Source organism: Canis aureus, chromosome 25, assembly GCF_053574225.1.
Source record: "Canis aureus isolate CA01 chromosome 25, VMU_Caureus_v.1.0, whole genome shotgun sequence".
Lineage (NCBI taxonomy): Eukaryota > Metazoa > Chordata > Mammalia > Carnivora > Canidae > Canis > Canis aureus.
The window spans coordinates 11,871,524-11,889,577 of NC_135635.1; the positions used below are offsets into that span (position 1 = coordinate 11,871,524).

The 18,054-nt window shown below is 40.5% G+C and overlaps 1 protein-coding gene across 3 annotated transcripts in view; it reads left to right on the plus strand.

Moving 5' to 3' along the window:
• The first annotated feature begins 3,863 nt into the window (after positions 1-3,863).
• The window catches only part of GXYLT1 (glucoside xylosyltransferase 1), a 55,603-nt gene continuing 41,412 nt past the window's right edge, over positions 3,864-18,054 (plus strand). Inside the window, exons 1-2 of one of the 3 annotated variants that reach the window (XM_077870434.1) lie at positions 3,864-4,119; positions 14,320-14,412. In XM_077870434.1, the coding sequence (XP_077726560.1) occupies positions 3,899-4,119; positions 14,320-14,412 (314 nt within the window). In that variant the 5' untranslated portion in view covers positions 3,864-3,898. Of the gene's footprint in view, positions 4,120-5,009; positions 5,155-14,319; positions 14,413-18,054 lie in introns of those variants that run through there. The other 2 variants (XM_077870436.1, XM_077870435.1) reach the window with 2 other exon arrangements.

Sequence of the window (18,054 nt, forward strand, 5' to 3'; positions counted from 1 at the left end):
TGTTGTTGTAATCCCAAAACCACTCTAAGAATTTTCACATAACATAGATTTTTTGTTTCCTTTTTGCTTTTACTGCTGATTTGCATCACTCTGTAGCATTTATTTGTTCATAGTGAGATAGGTAAAATGGGGAAAAATGTGTGTTGGATCCTCAAAAATTTCTGTTTGAATTATGGATCTTCATTATTTGTGATGGGATTAACAAACTTCTGAATTTTAGGTTTCTTATTTTCTAAAAGAAAATAACATCTACTTCATATAAGTGTTACAAGGATTGAATCAGATTATGCATATACCTTTATAAAGTGAAGATATGTAAAAAAGTTTGAACTTTACTCTGGAAAGATAAAGACTTATCTTTTCCCCCAGAGGATATCTTTTTCTTCTCCTTTTTTTTAAAGAAGTACTAAAAGGTAGACAAATAGGAAGGAAATGTTGAGCAGAACCCTAAATTTGCTATAGAGTAAGAGAAGATTTATGAAAATAATAAAAACATTAATGAAATGTCTGCTACATATTCAAAATGTACTAGGAACTATAAAAATAATCAAGATTAATCTTTTGAACGTAAGATTCTTGAAATCTGGGTTACTCTGAATCTGAGTTTTCTAGATCATGGAGGAAAATTCTATCTCTATAATTTAAACAACGAATATTGCTACTTTTAAATTTCTTTTTGTCCCCCTAAATTAAGCTTTTTGACAGAAAGACGGTAAGATCAGCATTGATTAAAATTTGTATATGGCCAGCCTGTCACTAGAGAATTATGAGGGTGGTCTAGAGATGAAAAATAGACTTAGGAGTACATATATATACACAATAAATGAAAGAAATACCTGTTACTATATCAAAAATATTCAAATCATTTTCAATAATTTGAGATTAATTTTAAGAATATCACAATGTTCAAGGGCCTGGCTCAGAAGAGCATCTGACTCTTAATCTAGGGGTCATGAGTTTGAGCCCCATGTTGGGTATAGAGATTACTTAAATATATAAAACCTAAAGACATACAAACAAAAATACAAAAACGTGTGAATCCTGGAAGTGATCATAAGGGCATGCGCCTGGCTCATTATACTCCAAGATAACCAGTTAACACTGTGTGGGCAATATAAAAATCATTTCTATTTTGGAATGCCTTATATACTTTTTCAACAGAATTTTCTTTTTAATTACAGGATTAAAAGGAACCTAAAGGGACGTGATATGGTCCAGAATCCTGATGTCAAGTATATGGATGATTTTTCTTCTGGATATGCTCGTCCCATAAATTTTTGCAGAATGAAAACTGCCATTCCAGTATGTTTACAAGCTGTGGGGCATTAAATTATTCTTTATTTTTACTACATTTAGTTTCTTTGTTGAACAAAGTTGAAATAGGGAACAATTGTGGTAGACATCTCTTTAAATATCTTTGATCTATTTGAATACTTGCTCTTATTTTAGTTTCTTGGCACCATATCCTTTGGTTTTGTCTCTCCAAGTCTATTTTCCATTCTTATATATGCTTTTGCAGATCCATCTTTGTACCTCGTTAAGTTTATCTTTATTTCTCTAAGAATTGTAAGGTGTAGTAGAAGGATTAATTTAATATTGTTGTTATTTTTATTTGCCTGTCTTCCCTTTGAGGGCAGTACATTCTAGCCCCTTGTCTGGCATGTAGAATATATTCAATAAATGCTTATTGAATGAATAAGTGTATGTTTTCATTCTACTTACACATCTTGATAGCACCCTAGTTTTCATTTTTTTTTTTTTTTTGGTCTGGTGAGTCAAGAAATTTAATCCTTATAGAAGAAACTGAGGCTTAAGTTTATTTAACTTTATTTATTTATTTAACTTTCCCATGGTCACCGAGCCAGCAGTTTTTGGTATAGGGATCCCAAATGGAGAACTACTGCTAAAATACAAAGCATTTCCCCGCTTTGTTTCTCATGTCCAAACTCTTCAAAGCTCCAAATGCAATTTGAACAGTTTAACAGCATGATTTTTCTTCATGAAGTCTGTGTGGTGTGTGTGTGTGTGTGTGTGTGTGTGTGTGTGTGTGTGTGTGTATTTAAAGCCTTCTTTCCCTGACTTTGTGGCACTGTGATTGCTTTCTGGTTCCAATCTCAATCTTTGTCTCAGCCTCCAACAGTGGCTCCAACAGGAGCCAGAACCTGTTCTCTAAAAGGCAAATGTGATCATGTTACTTCCTAACTTAAAAACCCTTCAATGGTCACCGCTGTCTGCTAGATTAAGTTCAGACTCCTTGGTATACTAAACAAGGCACTCAAATATCTGTCCCCTTCAACTTCTAAGTCTTATCATTCATCACACCCTCCCTTGCATTCACTTAGCTGGTGGTATCAAACTTCTCACAGTTCCCCAAACACAAGAATCCATTTCATTGATCCCTCAGCCTGCAATTCCTTACCCTACCCACCCCCCAAGACTCTGGTGCCTCTTTTACCACGAAGTGTCTCTTGACCATGCCCTCCATAGAACTGATCACTCTTTTTTGTTTGCCCACACCTTTACAGGCTTATACGTTAAAGTCTGTATCGTGGTATTGCACTTATATATTGTCCCTCATTTACTTATTTACACTTATTTATAAGTCCCATTTATTCAGGTCCTTATTTACTGTCCCACCCCATGCCCAACTAGGTGTCTTTTTTTTTTTAAAGATTTTATTTATTTGCGAGAGAGAGAGAGAGAGACAGAGAGGGACAGAGAGAGAGAGAGAGAGAGAGGCAGAGAAAGAGAAGCAGGCTCCAAGCAGGGAGCCCGACGTGGGACTCGATCCGGGGTCTCCAGGATCACGCCTTGGGCGGAAAGCAGGAGCTAAAGCTGAGCCACCCAGGAATCTCCCAACTAGGTGTCTTTATACCCCAAAGTACTTGGCACATAGTGGTGCTTCGTGAGTGTTCAATAAATGGAGGGAGTGTTAATACAGTTGATGAAGAGAGGGAAGAAATGGAAAGCTAAAGAGAAAGCCCTTTAGGGAGAACATCACTGTTAGGGACATGCAAATGTGAGTTGTAAAGAAGGTCAAAAAGATGCAATAAGGAGGACCTCAGCCGAACATGCTTTTAACAAGCTCGCTGGGGGCTTGATAGGCATACTCAACAGCATTACGTGGTCATTAAATATCTGGATGAAAATGGCTCGCACAGTATTACGCAAACTTAGAGGCTGGGGAAGTCCCTGCTGAGGAGGATGGAAATGAAAAATGCTTAATCAAATGCCTTCCAGGTGCAAGGCGTTTTTCGTGCGTTAAGCAAGTTAATGTTTGCAACCATCCTAGGCTGAGGATACTGTCTGCCTTTTATTTTTTAAAAAAGATTCTTATTTATTTATGAGAGATACAGAGAGAGGCAGAGACACAGGCAGAGGGAGAAGCAGGCTCCACGCAGGGAGCCCGACGCGGGACTCGATCCTGAGACCCCAGGCTCACACCCTGGGCGGAAGGCAGGTGCTAAGCCGCTGAGCCCCCCAGGGATCCCCGTTTTAGAGACGAAAACACATGCTCGGAGAATTTAGGTTGCAGGTGGGAGAACCGGAGTGTGAACTGGGGTCGGCGGTCTCCAACGCCCGGGTCGTTTCGCCCGCCCCTGCCCCGGGCAGCGCGGGGGGCCACCGGGAGCCACCTGCCGCGAGCCCCTGCGACGCTCCCCCGCCGAGACCCCGCGCGCTCGGCTCCCGCCTCTGGCGCGCTCACTGCGCCTGCGCGGCCGGCAGGGGGCGGGGCCTCGGGCTCTGGGCGGGGCGGCGGCGGCGGAGGAACTGGTTGCGGCCGCGGCTGCGCAGTGCGGCTCCCTACGCTCCAGGCGGCCGGGCGCGGCGGCGGCGGCGGCGGCGGCGGCGGCGGCGGCGGGAGCGGGAGCGGCGGCGGGAGCGCGGGGCCGGGGCGATGCGGCGCTACCTGCGCATCGTGGTGCTGTGCCTGGCCTGCGGCTTCTGCTCGCTCCTCTACGCCTTCAGCCAGCTCGCCGCGTCCCCGGAGGAAGGAGCGGGCGGCGGTGGCGGGAAGCCGCAGGCCGCGGCGGCTTCCTGGCTGGCGGGCGGCGGACGCGGCGGCGCGGGAGGGGTGGGCAGCGCGGGCCCCGCCGCGCATCCCGGCCGGTCGGACAGGTACGCGCGGTCGGGGCTGTGGGGGGCGCGGCGCGGCGCGGGGCGGGGCGGGGCGGGGCCGAGCCGAGCTGCTCGCGGTCGCCCCGCGCCTCGCGCTCCCTCGCCGCCGCCTCCGGCCCCGGCTCTCCTTTCCCTCCTTCCCCCCGGCGGGGGCGAGCCCGGCGCCAGCGCACCCCGCGCCCTTTGTGTCCGTCCTCTGGCCCGTTCCTGACGCGCTCTTTAAAACAGATAGAAATTAATTCGCAACTTTTTTTTATTTTTTAGAATATTTTATTTATCCATGAGAGACAGAGAGACACAGAGAGGCAGAGACACGGGCAGACGGAGAAGCAGGCTCCGTGCAGGGATCCTGATGCGGGACTCGACCCCGGGACTTTGGGGTCACGCCCTGGGCCGAAGGCAGATGCTTAACCACGGAGCCACCCAGGCGCCCCTGATTTTCAACTTTTAATTGACAGTTGCTTACCCCCCCCACCCCAGCCCCCTTTTTTAAAGAATTCATTGAAAGTAAAAGGTGCCCCCCAAAAGCGCTCCTGCCGTCTGTCTGGCCACTGGGAGTTCCCTCTTGTTTCCATGGAGCTCAAGTTGAGATATTTAAACCTCACGCTGGCGCCCTAGTTCAATTTCTTTTCTTTTTTTTTCTTTTTTTTCTTTTTTTTCTTTTTTATTTATTTATTTTTTTCAATTTCTTTTCTTTTTCTTTTTTTCCCCTCCTCTCCTGAATGGGGCGTTAACACCTTTTTTTTTTTTTTTTTTTTTTTGGGTATTAGCGCTTGAATTTTTATTCTTAGTCTGTTCGTGACATCTGGACACTTTTTTTTTTTTGTGCATATCGCGGATTTTTTTTTTTTTTTTTCTTTAGGAAACCTCGGTCTGTTCTGACACTTGAGCAAGTTCAGAGAAAGGGGATTGGGAGAGCTTTCTTCAAAAGTCAGTGTTTTGAGAAGCAGCCTTACTGACTTCCGTGGATTTGCGCGGGTCACGGTCAAGAGCTGGAGTCTCTAGGGGAGACTGGGAAGAGGAACGCGGCGCGTGGTAGGCGTGCTTAGCAGAATCAGAGCGTTTCCACTTCCTTGAAAAAAGAGGCCCCTCTGTGTGCGGGCACCTCTCTGGGAAGGCCTCGCCCTGCTCCCTTGAGTAAGAGGCAAAGGCCGCTTTGATATCAGAAAGTATGGGGTCGGTGAGAGGAGGGAGGGCAGGTCAGCTGCAGGCCCTGTGACATTCCTCTGAGACTTGGTGGTCCTCCTCACAATGAAAGGGGAAGCATGGGAAAGCTGGATTGCCCTGATTTTACCCCATGATTTGATTACAGGCAGGCAAATCCCTGACTCTCTTCTTAAAAAAGCAGAACTGCTTCCAATCAGGTTTGTCAAGTCTCCAGTTATCTGCCCTAGGAGAGGTGGGGACTGAAGACCTGGATTAGCTCATGAAAAATGAGGGTCAGGAAAAGCGGTTTGTGGTCTATTATGTGATTGTGGAGCATTTGAAATGATGGGGGGGAAAATCATTTTTGTACTGGGGTAGTAGTGTAAGGAAGCAACATTTTATTTTATTTAAGATTTTTATTTATTCATGAGAGACAGAGAGAGGGTGAAGCAGACTCCATGGAGGGAGCCCGACGTGGGACTCAACCCTGGGTCTCCAGGATCATGCCCTGGGCGGAAGGCAGGCGCTAAATCACTGAGCCACCCAGGGATCCCAGGAAGCAACATTTTAAAACACTTGATGAAATTTGGACTAAGATTACTATTAGATTTTTTTTTTTAATATTTTATTTATGAGAAACAGAAAGAGAGGCAGAGGCAGAAGCAGGCTCCATGCAAGGAGCCCGATGTGGGACTCGATCCTGGGTGTCCAGGACCACACCCTGGGCTGAAGGCGGTGCTAAACCACTGAGCCACCCGGGCTGCCCTACTATTAGATTTCAATTTGGTAGAGTGACATTCATTTGTAGTGCTTTGTCTCAGGCATTTATAATTTATTTTGTGATTTTTGTAAATTCGCTTGGCTAGCTGATTTTTTGTTTTAAGATTTTATTTATTCATGAGCAACACAGAGAGAGAGAGAGGCGCAGAGACACAGGCAGAGGGGAAGCAGGCTCCATGCAGGGAGCCCAAGGTGGGACTCGATCCCGGGTCTCCAGGATCACAGCCCCGGCTGCAGGCAGCATCAAACCTTGCTTTATTTGAAATTTAGAATAAGCACCTCGGTAATTTTTTTAAAAGTAATCTCTGTGTCCAACATGGGGCTGGAACTCACAACCCCAAAATCAAGTGTCATGTATCCTCCTGACTGAGCAGCCAGGAACCCCAGCACTTCAGTGTTAATAAATACTCTATAGAGCTATTACTGAAATTTTAAGTTTGATGTGTCCAAGTCAACTAAAAAGCTGTATAAATCATTTGACCAGGGTCCAGAAGGTATCAGTTATTGGACCAGGACTGTATTCTTTGAATCTTTAAGGCTCTTTTTGTAAAACTTCTGTGATAAGAATCTAGTGCATGTAGTGTTTGTTGGTGAATATAGGATGAGGCAAGCAGCAACTTCCTTTTATTTGGTAGGACTTCATTATCGTTGCATGCTTACTTTTTTTGAAGCAGTCTTATCTGAAAACTTTAGCTATTATTTCTCTCATTTGTCTAAAATATGGAATCTAGATTATACCCAGTAGGTTGTATTACCCAAATCTTACAGAAAGTGTTTATTGCATGGAATTCCATGGCAATAAATTACTTGGAAAGGTCCTTCCAAGTTCTCAAAGTATAATTCCTAAAATGTTAGGAACAATTTTTCAGTGAAATCTATTAATTAGTGCCTCCTGTTTGAATCCATTATATTTTGATATTTAAAAAACATATCTTAGAGTCAGACAAACCTGCTCTCTTTCTGTCTCTGCTGTGAAATCTTGACTACATCTCTACTTCAGTTTTCTCACCTGTAAAGTGTAGATAATATTACCTTAGTTAATTTATAAATAGAACCTTAGTTATCAGTGATTAAAATCCAATACAACTGATGTAAGCAAAACAGATGTTTATAGACTTACATGGGTTGCTGGCAGGAGCAAGATTGAAAGGAAAATGCCCAGACAGCTCCAGGGACCTTAAGGACTAGGACTTTGTTATTCTCTTCCACTGTTCATGGGGTCTTTGCAGTGTTTCTTCTTAATCTCAAAACTTTCTAGGAAAAGGCTCTCATTGGATTTGTGTCACGTGTCCATCCAGGGACTAGTCAGTGTTGTCTGGGATGGTGACCTCTGATTCTCTGGCTCTGTCACTTGCACATTCTTGTGGTGGACAGGATAACATGATTGGTGTTGGAGATGAGTGGTATCTTAAAGAGGGGAATTCTGGCTAGGCAGTGGCTCTTCCACATAGAGAAACTTTTTGAGCTCTTCAATGTGGACAGACTAAGTTATTCAATATAAATACAGGACTTTTGTACAAGGAATTAGACTATTTTGTGACTTCAGTTGCTCAGAATGATTAAATTCTCGCATTTCACTGATGAATCTCGATGGTGATCATCAAGATCTTGTCCTGTTGTGGCTGTTACGGCAGTGTGAAGTGAGGAATCCAGAAACTACTAAGCATTTGAGTGATAACCATTTCTGGACTTATCATGCTGTTTGTGTGTCAAGTCACCTTACTGGTGAGGACATCGAGTTCTCATTTCTCCTGGATCTTGTGACACTAGTAGGATGTACTGAGCATTTTCAGGGCTTTTGGAGACAGACTTTAGCTTTACCACATTCTTGGCTCTGTGAACCCTGAATACATTTCATCAGTTAGATTAGAGGTAAGAGTATGGTACTCTGTATTCATGTTCATTTCAATTGAAATGAAGTAGCTTGAATAGATGATTGAATATGGTATCTAGCACAGTAAAACTGTAGTTAATATGGTGATGGTTTGAATCATTTATATTAAAAAAATTTTTTTTTAAGATTTATTTATTCAGGGCACCTGAGTGGCTCAAACACCTTGCCTTTGCTCAGGTCATGATCATGGGGTCCTGAGATTGAGCCCCAGTTGGGCTCCTTGCTCAGCAGGGAGTCCTGAGATTGAGCCCCAGTTGGGCTTCTTGCTCAGCAGGGAATCTGCTCAAGAATTCCCTCTCCCTCATGCGTGCTGTCTGTCTCTCTCTGAATAAATAAATCTTTTTAAAAAAGATTTATTTATTCAGAGAGAGACAGCGAGCATGCATATGTGCAAGCAGGGGAAGGGGCAGAGGGAGAGAATATCCAAGCTGACTCTCTGCTGAGTGCAGAGCCCGACTCTGGGCTTGATTGGGACCTGAGCTGAATCTCAGTCTGGTGCCCAACCGCCTGAGCCACCCAGGGGCTCCTCAGTCATTTACATTTTAATCAATATTTTTTTCAATTTCTGACTTCTGGGAAAAAATCCTTTCCCTTAGTCTGCAGTCCAGACCTACTTAAACCAGGTGCCTGTTAGTAGGGTCTGGGAATCTGTGTTTTAGATATGTGTCCCAAAGATTGAGAGCCACTAATTTAGCTGTGAAAGGTTTGACCACTATTTTCATACTACTGTTTTTATCAAGAGAAAATGTTTTCTCTCTCTCCTGAAGTCATTTTTTTTTAATTTTGCTTTATCTGTGCTTTTTTTTTTTTTTTAAGATTTTATTTATTTATTCATAGACACAGAGAGAGAGGCAGAGACACAGGCAGAGGGAGAGGGAGAAGCAGGCTCCATGCAGGGAGCCCGATGCGGGACTCGATCCCAGGTCTCCAGGATCACACCCCAGGCTGCAGGCGGCGCCAAACTGCTGCGCCACCAGGGGTGCCCCTGAAGTCATTTTTGAAGAGAGAAGTTCAGATAGTGAATAGTGACAAATTACTTACTAAAACCACCTTCATTTCTGTTTTGTTCATGCAGAGACGTCTTATGTAAAACCAATATGCTGCACTTGTATCTTAGATCAGTGAGGATCATACTTCACATGATTGTAAAGTGCTTAGCACAAACCTGACTAGTAATTAATTAATTAAAATTATTATTTTGTTCTGTGTTGTTGGAGGGGAAACTGATTAGGCTAATAAAAGCGATAATGTGTACTTTTGATTTAAAAATCTCTTTGAATACATTAAAATTATTATCTGTGCCATACCTATTGAAAATACTCCCCCTCCCCATATTAACTAACTTGTGTGTATGCCATGTGAAGCTTAAAATTTTTATGTATTCAGATTGTCAGTTTTTTCCTTTACCGTTTTTATCTTTGTTATGTGTATGTATAGGAAAACTTTCTACCAGTGGATTTTCCCCCCAACTTTTTTGACATTTAAATCTTTAATCCAGTTTTTTTGGTTTTTGTTTTTTCCTGCAGGAGGGAGTTGGGTACAATATGATGCTGAGTTTGGAAATGGATAAGTAATTGTTCACTTCCATTTGTATGTAAGGAGTCCTTTTTGTACTGAGTATTCATGAAACTAGAGATTTAAGAAAAAGAAATGAAGACCGGACAGAGCTAGAAATTAAGTTGTCTGGAGACAATTTTTAGTTGAAAATGAGTGACTCCCCCCCCCCCCAAAAAAAAAAAAAAAGAAAGAAAATGAGTGACCCAGGTACTGATCTTCAAATAATGGTGATTTGTCAGTATTATGGGAATGGTCTTTAGTGTGGTTGAGAGCGTCTCTGTTTTTCTTGCCACAGTCACGGTGCAGGTATCTGTGCTTTGAGGTTGCATCGGTGGCTCGCAGCACTTCAGAGTTCTACATTCCTTTGTTGGATATGCCTAAACTTATCCCTGACTGTAAGGTGTGCATGGTTTTTCACTAAAGCCTAATGACTATCATAGATGTTTTGAAATGAAAAGTACATTATCCAGGTTAATTTAAAAGTATAAAAGACCTTCTGTTATCAGATTTAAGTAAACTTTGAGAACTGTTATTGAGGGGAGTTTATATAGTTAAAGGCTCTGCTTAATCCTGAGCATGAAATCTCTGAATTCTTCAAGTACTGAAATTTTTGGGAATTTTGTTTTTGATCATTTAAAAAATTTTAAAAAAATAACTATAAATTCACAGGAACTTTCAGAGACACACTTGTATTACTCACTGTTTCCCCTAATAGTAGGATTTTAAATGAGCCTAGTACAATACTACTACATTTGGAATGTATATCAATATAGTACAATATCGTAACCCCAGAAATGGATATTGTACAGCCCATAGACTGTATTCACATGTCACCAGTTTTACATGGGTTCATACGTATTTGTGTAGTTTCATGCAGTTTCATCACATGTGTAGATTTGTGTAACCACCCCCACAAACACAACTGTGTTGCCACCACAAGATCCCTTTTGCTACCCCTTGATTACTTTGTAGACAAGCCACCTAGAACTAGAAACATTATGCCAGGGATGCCTGGGTGGTTCAGTTAGTTCAGCGTCTGCCTTCAGCTCAGATCATGATCCCATGGTTCTGGGATAGAGTCCTGTATGGGGCTTCCTGCTCAGTGGGGAATCTGCATCTGCCCCTCCCTCTGCTTGTGCTTGCGAGTGCTCTCCCCCCCCCCCCCAATAAATACAATCTTAAAAAAGAAAAGAAACATTATGCCATATGAAATTTGAGGATGAGTCATAGTAGTTTTATTTCAATTTATTCCACAATGAAGAAGATTTGCGTTTATGGGCTTCATTGATCTTGGATGTCACTGTTTACTGAAGATATACCCACTAAGCTCAGCCTGCAATTTTGCCCCATTAAAAAGTATTTGATAGAATTAGCTTTTTGAATGTAGTACTATATTTCTAATATTCCATTTCCAATAGTTTTTTTTTTTCTTTTTTAAGATTGTATTTATTTATTAGAGCACAAGCCAAGGTGGGTTTGGGGTAAGGGCTAGGAGTGAGATGATGGGGAGGTGCAGAAGAAGAGGGAAAATCAGACTCTCTGCTGATCAGGGAGCCTGATGTAGGGCTCCATCCCAGGACCCCGGATATCATGGCCTGAACCAAAGGCAGACGCTTAAGCAACTGAGCTACCCAGGTGCCCCTCCAATAGTTTTAAGGAATAAAAGCAAAAGACACTAATACCCAGAATTCAGATAACTGTCTCTACTTTCTCAATATTTTTTAACTTTATTTTTTTCTGGCCTGAAAGTACAGTTGCTATCTACAAATTAGTTGTTTTTTTTTTTCCAGTCTTTGCTTGGAATTACATAAGTACATAATGAATTTCTGCTCTCAATCTTTTTTTTTTTTAATATTTTATTTATTTTTTAAAGATTTATTCATGAGAGACACACACAAAGATAGAGACACAGGCAGAGGGAGAAACAGGCTCCATGCAGGGAGCCCAAAGTGGGACTCGATCCCGGGACTCCAGGATCACTCCCTGGGCTGAAGGCAGGCGCTAAACTGCTGAGCCACCCAGGCTGCCCTACTCTCAATCTTTATTTATTTTATTTATTTTTTATTTTTTTTTTTTAATTTATTTATGATAGTCACAGAGAGACAGAGAGGCAGAGACATAGGCAGAGGGAGAAGCAGGCTCCATGCACCGGGAGCCAGACGTGGGATTCGATCCCGGGTCTCCAGGATTGTGCCCTGGGCCAAAGGCAGGCGCTAAACCGCTGCGCCACCAGGGATCCCCTACTCTCAATCTTTAAAACTATTTTTTCATAAGTAGGAGAATGTAAGTTTGGGAAATAAGCGGTAAATTATGCCACCTCTTGCCAGCAGCACATCAATGTTTTATGGTTTTAGAAAAAATAGTAAATGTTATGTGTACTCACTAGTGCATATGTTTTATTTTTTTATTTTAAAGATTTTATGTATTTATTCATGAGAGACATAGAGAGAGAGGCAGGGACAAAGACAGAGGGAGAAGCAGGCTCCATTCAGGAACCAATGTGGGACTTGATCCTGGGTCCCCAGGATCACACCCTGGGCCGAAGGTGGCGCTAAACCACTGAGCCACCCGGGCTGCCCTGTTTTATATTTCTGTTAAAGAAAGACAGCAAAACATCCCTTCTAAAAACTATGTTTTCTGACATTAAGTTAAAGTTAAGAAAATTACCTAAAACTGGACTTTTCTCCTACAGTTTCATCTGCATTAATTACTTTATAGTGATTACAGATCTAGCAGTTTCATTTGTAGGTATATATTCAAGAGAACTGAAAACATATGCACAGAGAAAAATTGTAAATGAATGTTCATAGCAGACTTGTTTATAATAGCCAAAAGGTGGAAAACAGCACAAATTATATCTATGAACTGATGCATGACTAAACAAAATGTGGTATATCCATCCATTATTTAGGCATAAAAAGAAGTGAAGTGTACTGATAAATGCTACAGTAGATGAACTTTGAAATATATTTAAGAGTCAGATTGAAGGAAGTCAGACTCAAGAGACCACATATTGTATGATTTCGTTTGTGTGAAGTATTTGTAACAGGTAAATCTATAGAGACAAGATAGATTTGTGGTTGCCTGGGTCTGGGAGATAGAAGTTGAGGCAGAAAATGGTATTACTATGTAATTTTTATGGAAGAATTTAGTTATTTTCCTTGAGACTTCATTTTCCATTTTCTACTGCTATGAGGTTTGATATCACAAGATGGAATAACCAGATGAGTTATGTCCTTCGTGGAACAAAGGTGCACTGTAGGTGTTGAGTATAAATAAATTGTGGATTTGTTGAAAGAAAGCTATGGTGAAGTCTGAATATGAAAGATGGAGATCTCTATTTGAACAAGTTTGTTGTAAGGCTTAAATGGATGTGAAAGTTCTTGCATCTGGAAAGAACTCTGTGTTAGCTGTTCACCACCACAGAGCTCTCTCTACTGTGGAAATGCAAGACTTAAAACATCCATAACCATGCCTGGGAAGGGACAAACATTTCCTAAACGAGTCGTGAGTTTTACTGGTCTGTATATATATATTTTTCTCCCTGCTTTATCAACCATTTAAATTAAGATATGCTGGCTTCAAAATGATGACCATGTAAAAGAAAACCAAATTACAATGTAACTTTAAAAAAAAGATTTATTTACTAGATTGAGAGAGAGAGCAAGTACCCAACAACTGAGCCACCCAGGTTCCCCTACAATGTAACTTTTTTCTGTTGATTTTAAAATCCTGGCTTTGTAGGTTTTTATGTGGTATACAGAATTATTTAGGTAACATTTAAAAAACCATCTGTGCCCCACTCTGTTCTCAGAGATTCTGATTTAATAGGTCTGGTATGGGGCTCTGGGTGATTTTGCTGTGCAGCCTGCAGAGAGATCCTCTGTCCTAGACTGTTAGCATTTGAAATGAGAGGTTTGATCAGAAATCTTTGCAAATATGAAATTTCATAGACCTTTTGCTGCAAGAACAGTAACATAATTGAATTTATAGCAAGAGAAAAAGTTATCTGGTGAGGGGACGTGAGGTGACCTGGTTTAGTGACTCACCCGGATTACATATTTGCTTTAGTATCAAGGCCTTACTGCAGTGAATTTCAAACTGTTGTTTTGAAAAGTAGTAACAATGAAAAACATACTTTTTGTAAGGTGAGATGTTATGGCTATTGTTGCTGAGCTCCAACCTGCAATCTAAGAGCAAACATTACACGTAATCGTCCATTTTAGCTTGGGTAATACAGCGAAACTAAGATAATGTACAAAATGAAACTGAGCCATGGATATCAGCGTGCTTTCTTCTTCTTTCTTTCTTTTTTTTTTTTTTTTTCAGTTTAAAGCACTATACAACTAGCTTGAATTGAAGATTAATTTAAAAAGTTTCAAAGATCCTCTCTTCCTTTTCTGTCAGTATTTGTGGCATTTTAATTTTGTTCCAGGATAAGCAACTATTTTGTTTAGCTAAAATGGATTTTATTTGAGGAGAATCTGTGTAGTACACAAAGGAAAATTTTAGAAGTATTGTCATATCTTCTGTGTCATCTGAGGAGGGGATTTTAATATATTTGGAGAGTTCCTGACTAGGAAATGGTTTTTCAGTCTGTACTATAACCTGTCTAATGATTTTAAAGTCCTATTTAAAATAATGATACCTTGAATAAGGGAGAAATTTCCAAAACTCCTCAAGTTACCTTAGGCGTGTGTTGGATTTGCAGTTTTGTTGCTGTAAAATAGAACAGTAAGTTATTATGTTATTAAGTAAATTCTTTGTTAGTTTTAAACCAAAATACTCACTTAGGACTCTCTATTTCTGTCTTACTCTGTTAGGTGTAAAGATTTCTCTCTGTGTTACTGGAATCCCTATTGGATGCTGCCCTCTGATGTTTGTGGAATGAACTGCTTTTGGGAAGCGGCTTTTAGGTAGGCACCTAAATTTAATTGGTAGATCAGTGTAGGTAAGATTAGATAGTGCATAATACATTTTTTACTGTAATGGGACACAAAAATGTTTCTTTTCCTGTAATTTAATATTGTCTTAGTACAAATAATTCGTTTTCTAATTGGGTTTTCTTTTTTTTTTTTTGTTTCTTTCTATTTTGTAGTTCTTATAATTAATTTATAGTATATACTGTGGGTAAAATGCTCTTTTTTTTTTTAGGTGTTATTAAGGTAAACTATTCTTACGAGCATTTATGATATGATTTTAGGTAACTGGGTGATAAAGTGTTAAACAGGTGATTAAGATAGTCTTCCCTTGACATTTACAGCCATATATATTTAATCTACTTTAAAGCTGATATGCTAAAAAAACCTTTTTGTAAGTGGATGGGGACAACTGGGGAAGGATTAGGTTGGTTATTAGCAGATAAATTGAATATTGAGGAATGAGAGGGTAAAAATAAGTGTTTAATGAAGGAGCAAGTATTGACGTGACATTGTTTATTGACCTTGTATTTGCTGACTACTTTGGCTTTGTGCGTGGCTCTGGATAATGAAGGCCTTAGATGTTATTCTCACCTTCAGTGAAAGAAGTGTTTGTAGGAATGGGCTATTAGATTGTCTCTGTGACATAGTGGCAGGGGATACTGAGGCAGTAGCCTGAGATGCCCTTCCTGAGAGTAAAGTTTCTTTGAGAGCTACCTATTTTCACTGTTTTTATGATTCATTTAAATTTTAATTCTACTCATTCTATTTGCTAGGTCCAGTGCCACGTGCTTAGAACCAACTCGGAGTCTAGTTAATTTGGCTCCGTCCTTCTGGAACTTGCATTCTATAGGAGCTTCCCACTAGTAAACCTGACATAAAGATAGAGGGTGACAAATTGTAGCTGTGATGATGGGAGAAAGAAGTGAGTCATCAGTCGGGATCATCTTAAAGCATTAGGGAATGCTTCCTGGTGGGAGCGATGCATGGGGAACATGGAAATTAGCCAGGCTCAAGAACAGGAGATAAAATATTCTAGGTGGTAAGAACTACATTCTTCATATATATTAGTAGTATATGTTTTTATATTCTTGATTCTTGTTACATTATACATTCTATGGACAACTGGGAAGGAATCCTTGAAATCCATTTTTTTAAATTATATCTGATTGCTATGGAAAAGATGGGGTGATTGAAATTCTAATATGAGTCAGTTAAATCAGATTATTCAAACTTCTAAAAACTGACTTTTTGAAGATAATATTACCCTTTAGCTTGTTCAGAAATTTGGAGAATTGAAGCTCCATATTTTTTATTCTTCTAAAAGTTTGCTAACAAGCACCACTTTGCTATATCCAGCCTTGTGAAATAAGTCTGCTCACTCTGAAAGCTGTGTAAGCTTGAAAACTTATACATAGTTTGATTTATACAACCCAAGTCCTTTTGTATGTTACTCATTATTACTCAACATGAGTAATAATCTTCCCTCCCCCTCCACTGACTGCAAGAGTACTCCAGGGAAGTTGATCTAGTCTGAGTCCTGGAGCCTCTGCTCATTATTTCTCTTGTTTTGGCTTTTCCTAATGCTCCCAATATTTCTTGGAAGGAATTACATGTGGATCGATACATAAATGTTGTAAACCCTTGTGCTGGTTACTTTTCTAAATTTAGATTTTAAAAGTCACACTTTTCTCTTACACACCCTACTCCTAATATTAAGTCCATAGTATATATCTGTATGTGTAGTGAGTGTAACATTTTGTTACTTGTATCAAATCATTGTGTAAAATCTCTCAAACTTAGTTTCTTACTTAGAACTTGGGATCCCTCACGTTTACTCTGCTTGAATATGCAGACAAGCCGAAATGCAGTGCAATTGCCCTATCATTCTCTCCGTGCATTGCAGTAATGATTCGGCTTTGCCTGACTCTTAGAGCTTGTCTGCCCACCTGGTAAAGCGTCTTTGAAAGTCCCGGCTCCTACCAGCCTTGGGTCTACATTTCGCCAGACAACAGTGAGCCCTGAGCTGGCACCGTTTAACTCCCGGGCCTGTCCTAGCTTTCCTGATTGGAATTCTTTATACCTTAGAACTTTGATTTTGATCAAAGCTTATTTGGGGAAGTATTTCCTCCAATTAATTTACACAGTGAACATAAAATAACATAAAAAAGAAAAATTGCTTTTTTGTGTGCATAGGCCTTTAGTAATTCATATCTGCATTTGCTTCAGTCATTTCCTGACCAACCAGATTGCCTCCCAGCAGTTTGTCAGAATGCTCACGCCTCTCCGCTCTTTTCTGTTACTGAGACAAAACCAAAATAAACTTTCTACAACAGCTTGCACTCCACCCTTTTTTCCTTCAAGCATTTTGTGTTCACTGTTTCTTTTCACCAGCAAGACTTCTTCTGAGAGTATCTGCTGACTTTATACCCCGTAAACAACAACAGAAGAACTTTCTGTCTCAACCTGCCTGAGCAGCACTGACTACCATGACTAACCCCACTCCCCCACCGTGAGGTTACCTCTGACCTCTGTTTTTCTGGGGCCCAGTCTTACTTTTTTTTGGTCCCTTTGACATTGGTTACCACTTCCTCTTTCTTTCAACTCTGTCAGTCTTTGGCTCTTAAGACCAGGGTCTCAGGTCCTTGATCTCTTTGCTTCTGGGCTTCTCTCTCCTGACTCCTCCATATTAATGTTCCTTGGGACTCTGCTCTTTTCTCTCTCCACTCCCTGGATAATCTTTTTAAATAATGTCTTTACTCCAGAGCTCTTTTCTGAGCTCCAGAACTGTGTTTCCAGCTGCATTTTGGTCATTTTTAACCTTGTTGATTCAGATGCCTCAGACTCTCTTGTTCAAACCTGAGTACATGATCTGGCTTCTCACATCTTCCTCATCTGTGTTTTGATTGCTGGTTTATGACTGACTTTCTTCGTGTCAGTACACAGTGACTCTTCTATCTAGCTCCTTTCACGCTGTTGCTCCTGATAACCTCTTGCTTCCTAGCCCTTTAATTATCATGCTCATCACTTCTTTTCCAGTGATTTCACTTCCCTACCCACTGCTTCTCCCTCTTTGTCACTATATTTATGCATCTGTTGTGGTTGTGAATCCTCCAGACTGTTGGCTTTGCAGATGGATACCATGTGGTGTTCATCATTCAAGCCCCATACTGAGCAAGGTGCTTTGCAACCAGTAAATAATTAATGACTTTCCCCAACACTTCCAGACTAATTTTGATGTTTGTATAGTGAGCTTCCTTAACAATATATTGTTTTTTCTATTTAAGCAGTTATCATGCTTTCCCATTAAATCTTTGAAAGTTCTGTATTTTTGCAATTGGCTGTAAATTGTATGAGGTCAAGATTGTGGCTTTTTTACTTATCCCCATTGTCCAGCATATGAAAGAAGTTCAAATATTCATTAAAGAGAATGAATTATATTTACTAAGTTGTGATCTAAAAAATTATATGGATTTAAGTCTGTACCAGCATTGTGTGAATGTACTGATGTCACCATGAGCTTAGCATTATTAGGAGTTACAATTTTAGCATGTATTAGAGTAAAATGATAGAGTATTACTGATTTATATTTTGTTGATTTTTTTGTTGAACGTATTTCCATATTTGTTGAGCTTAATC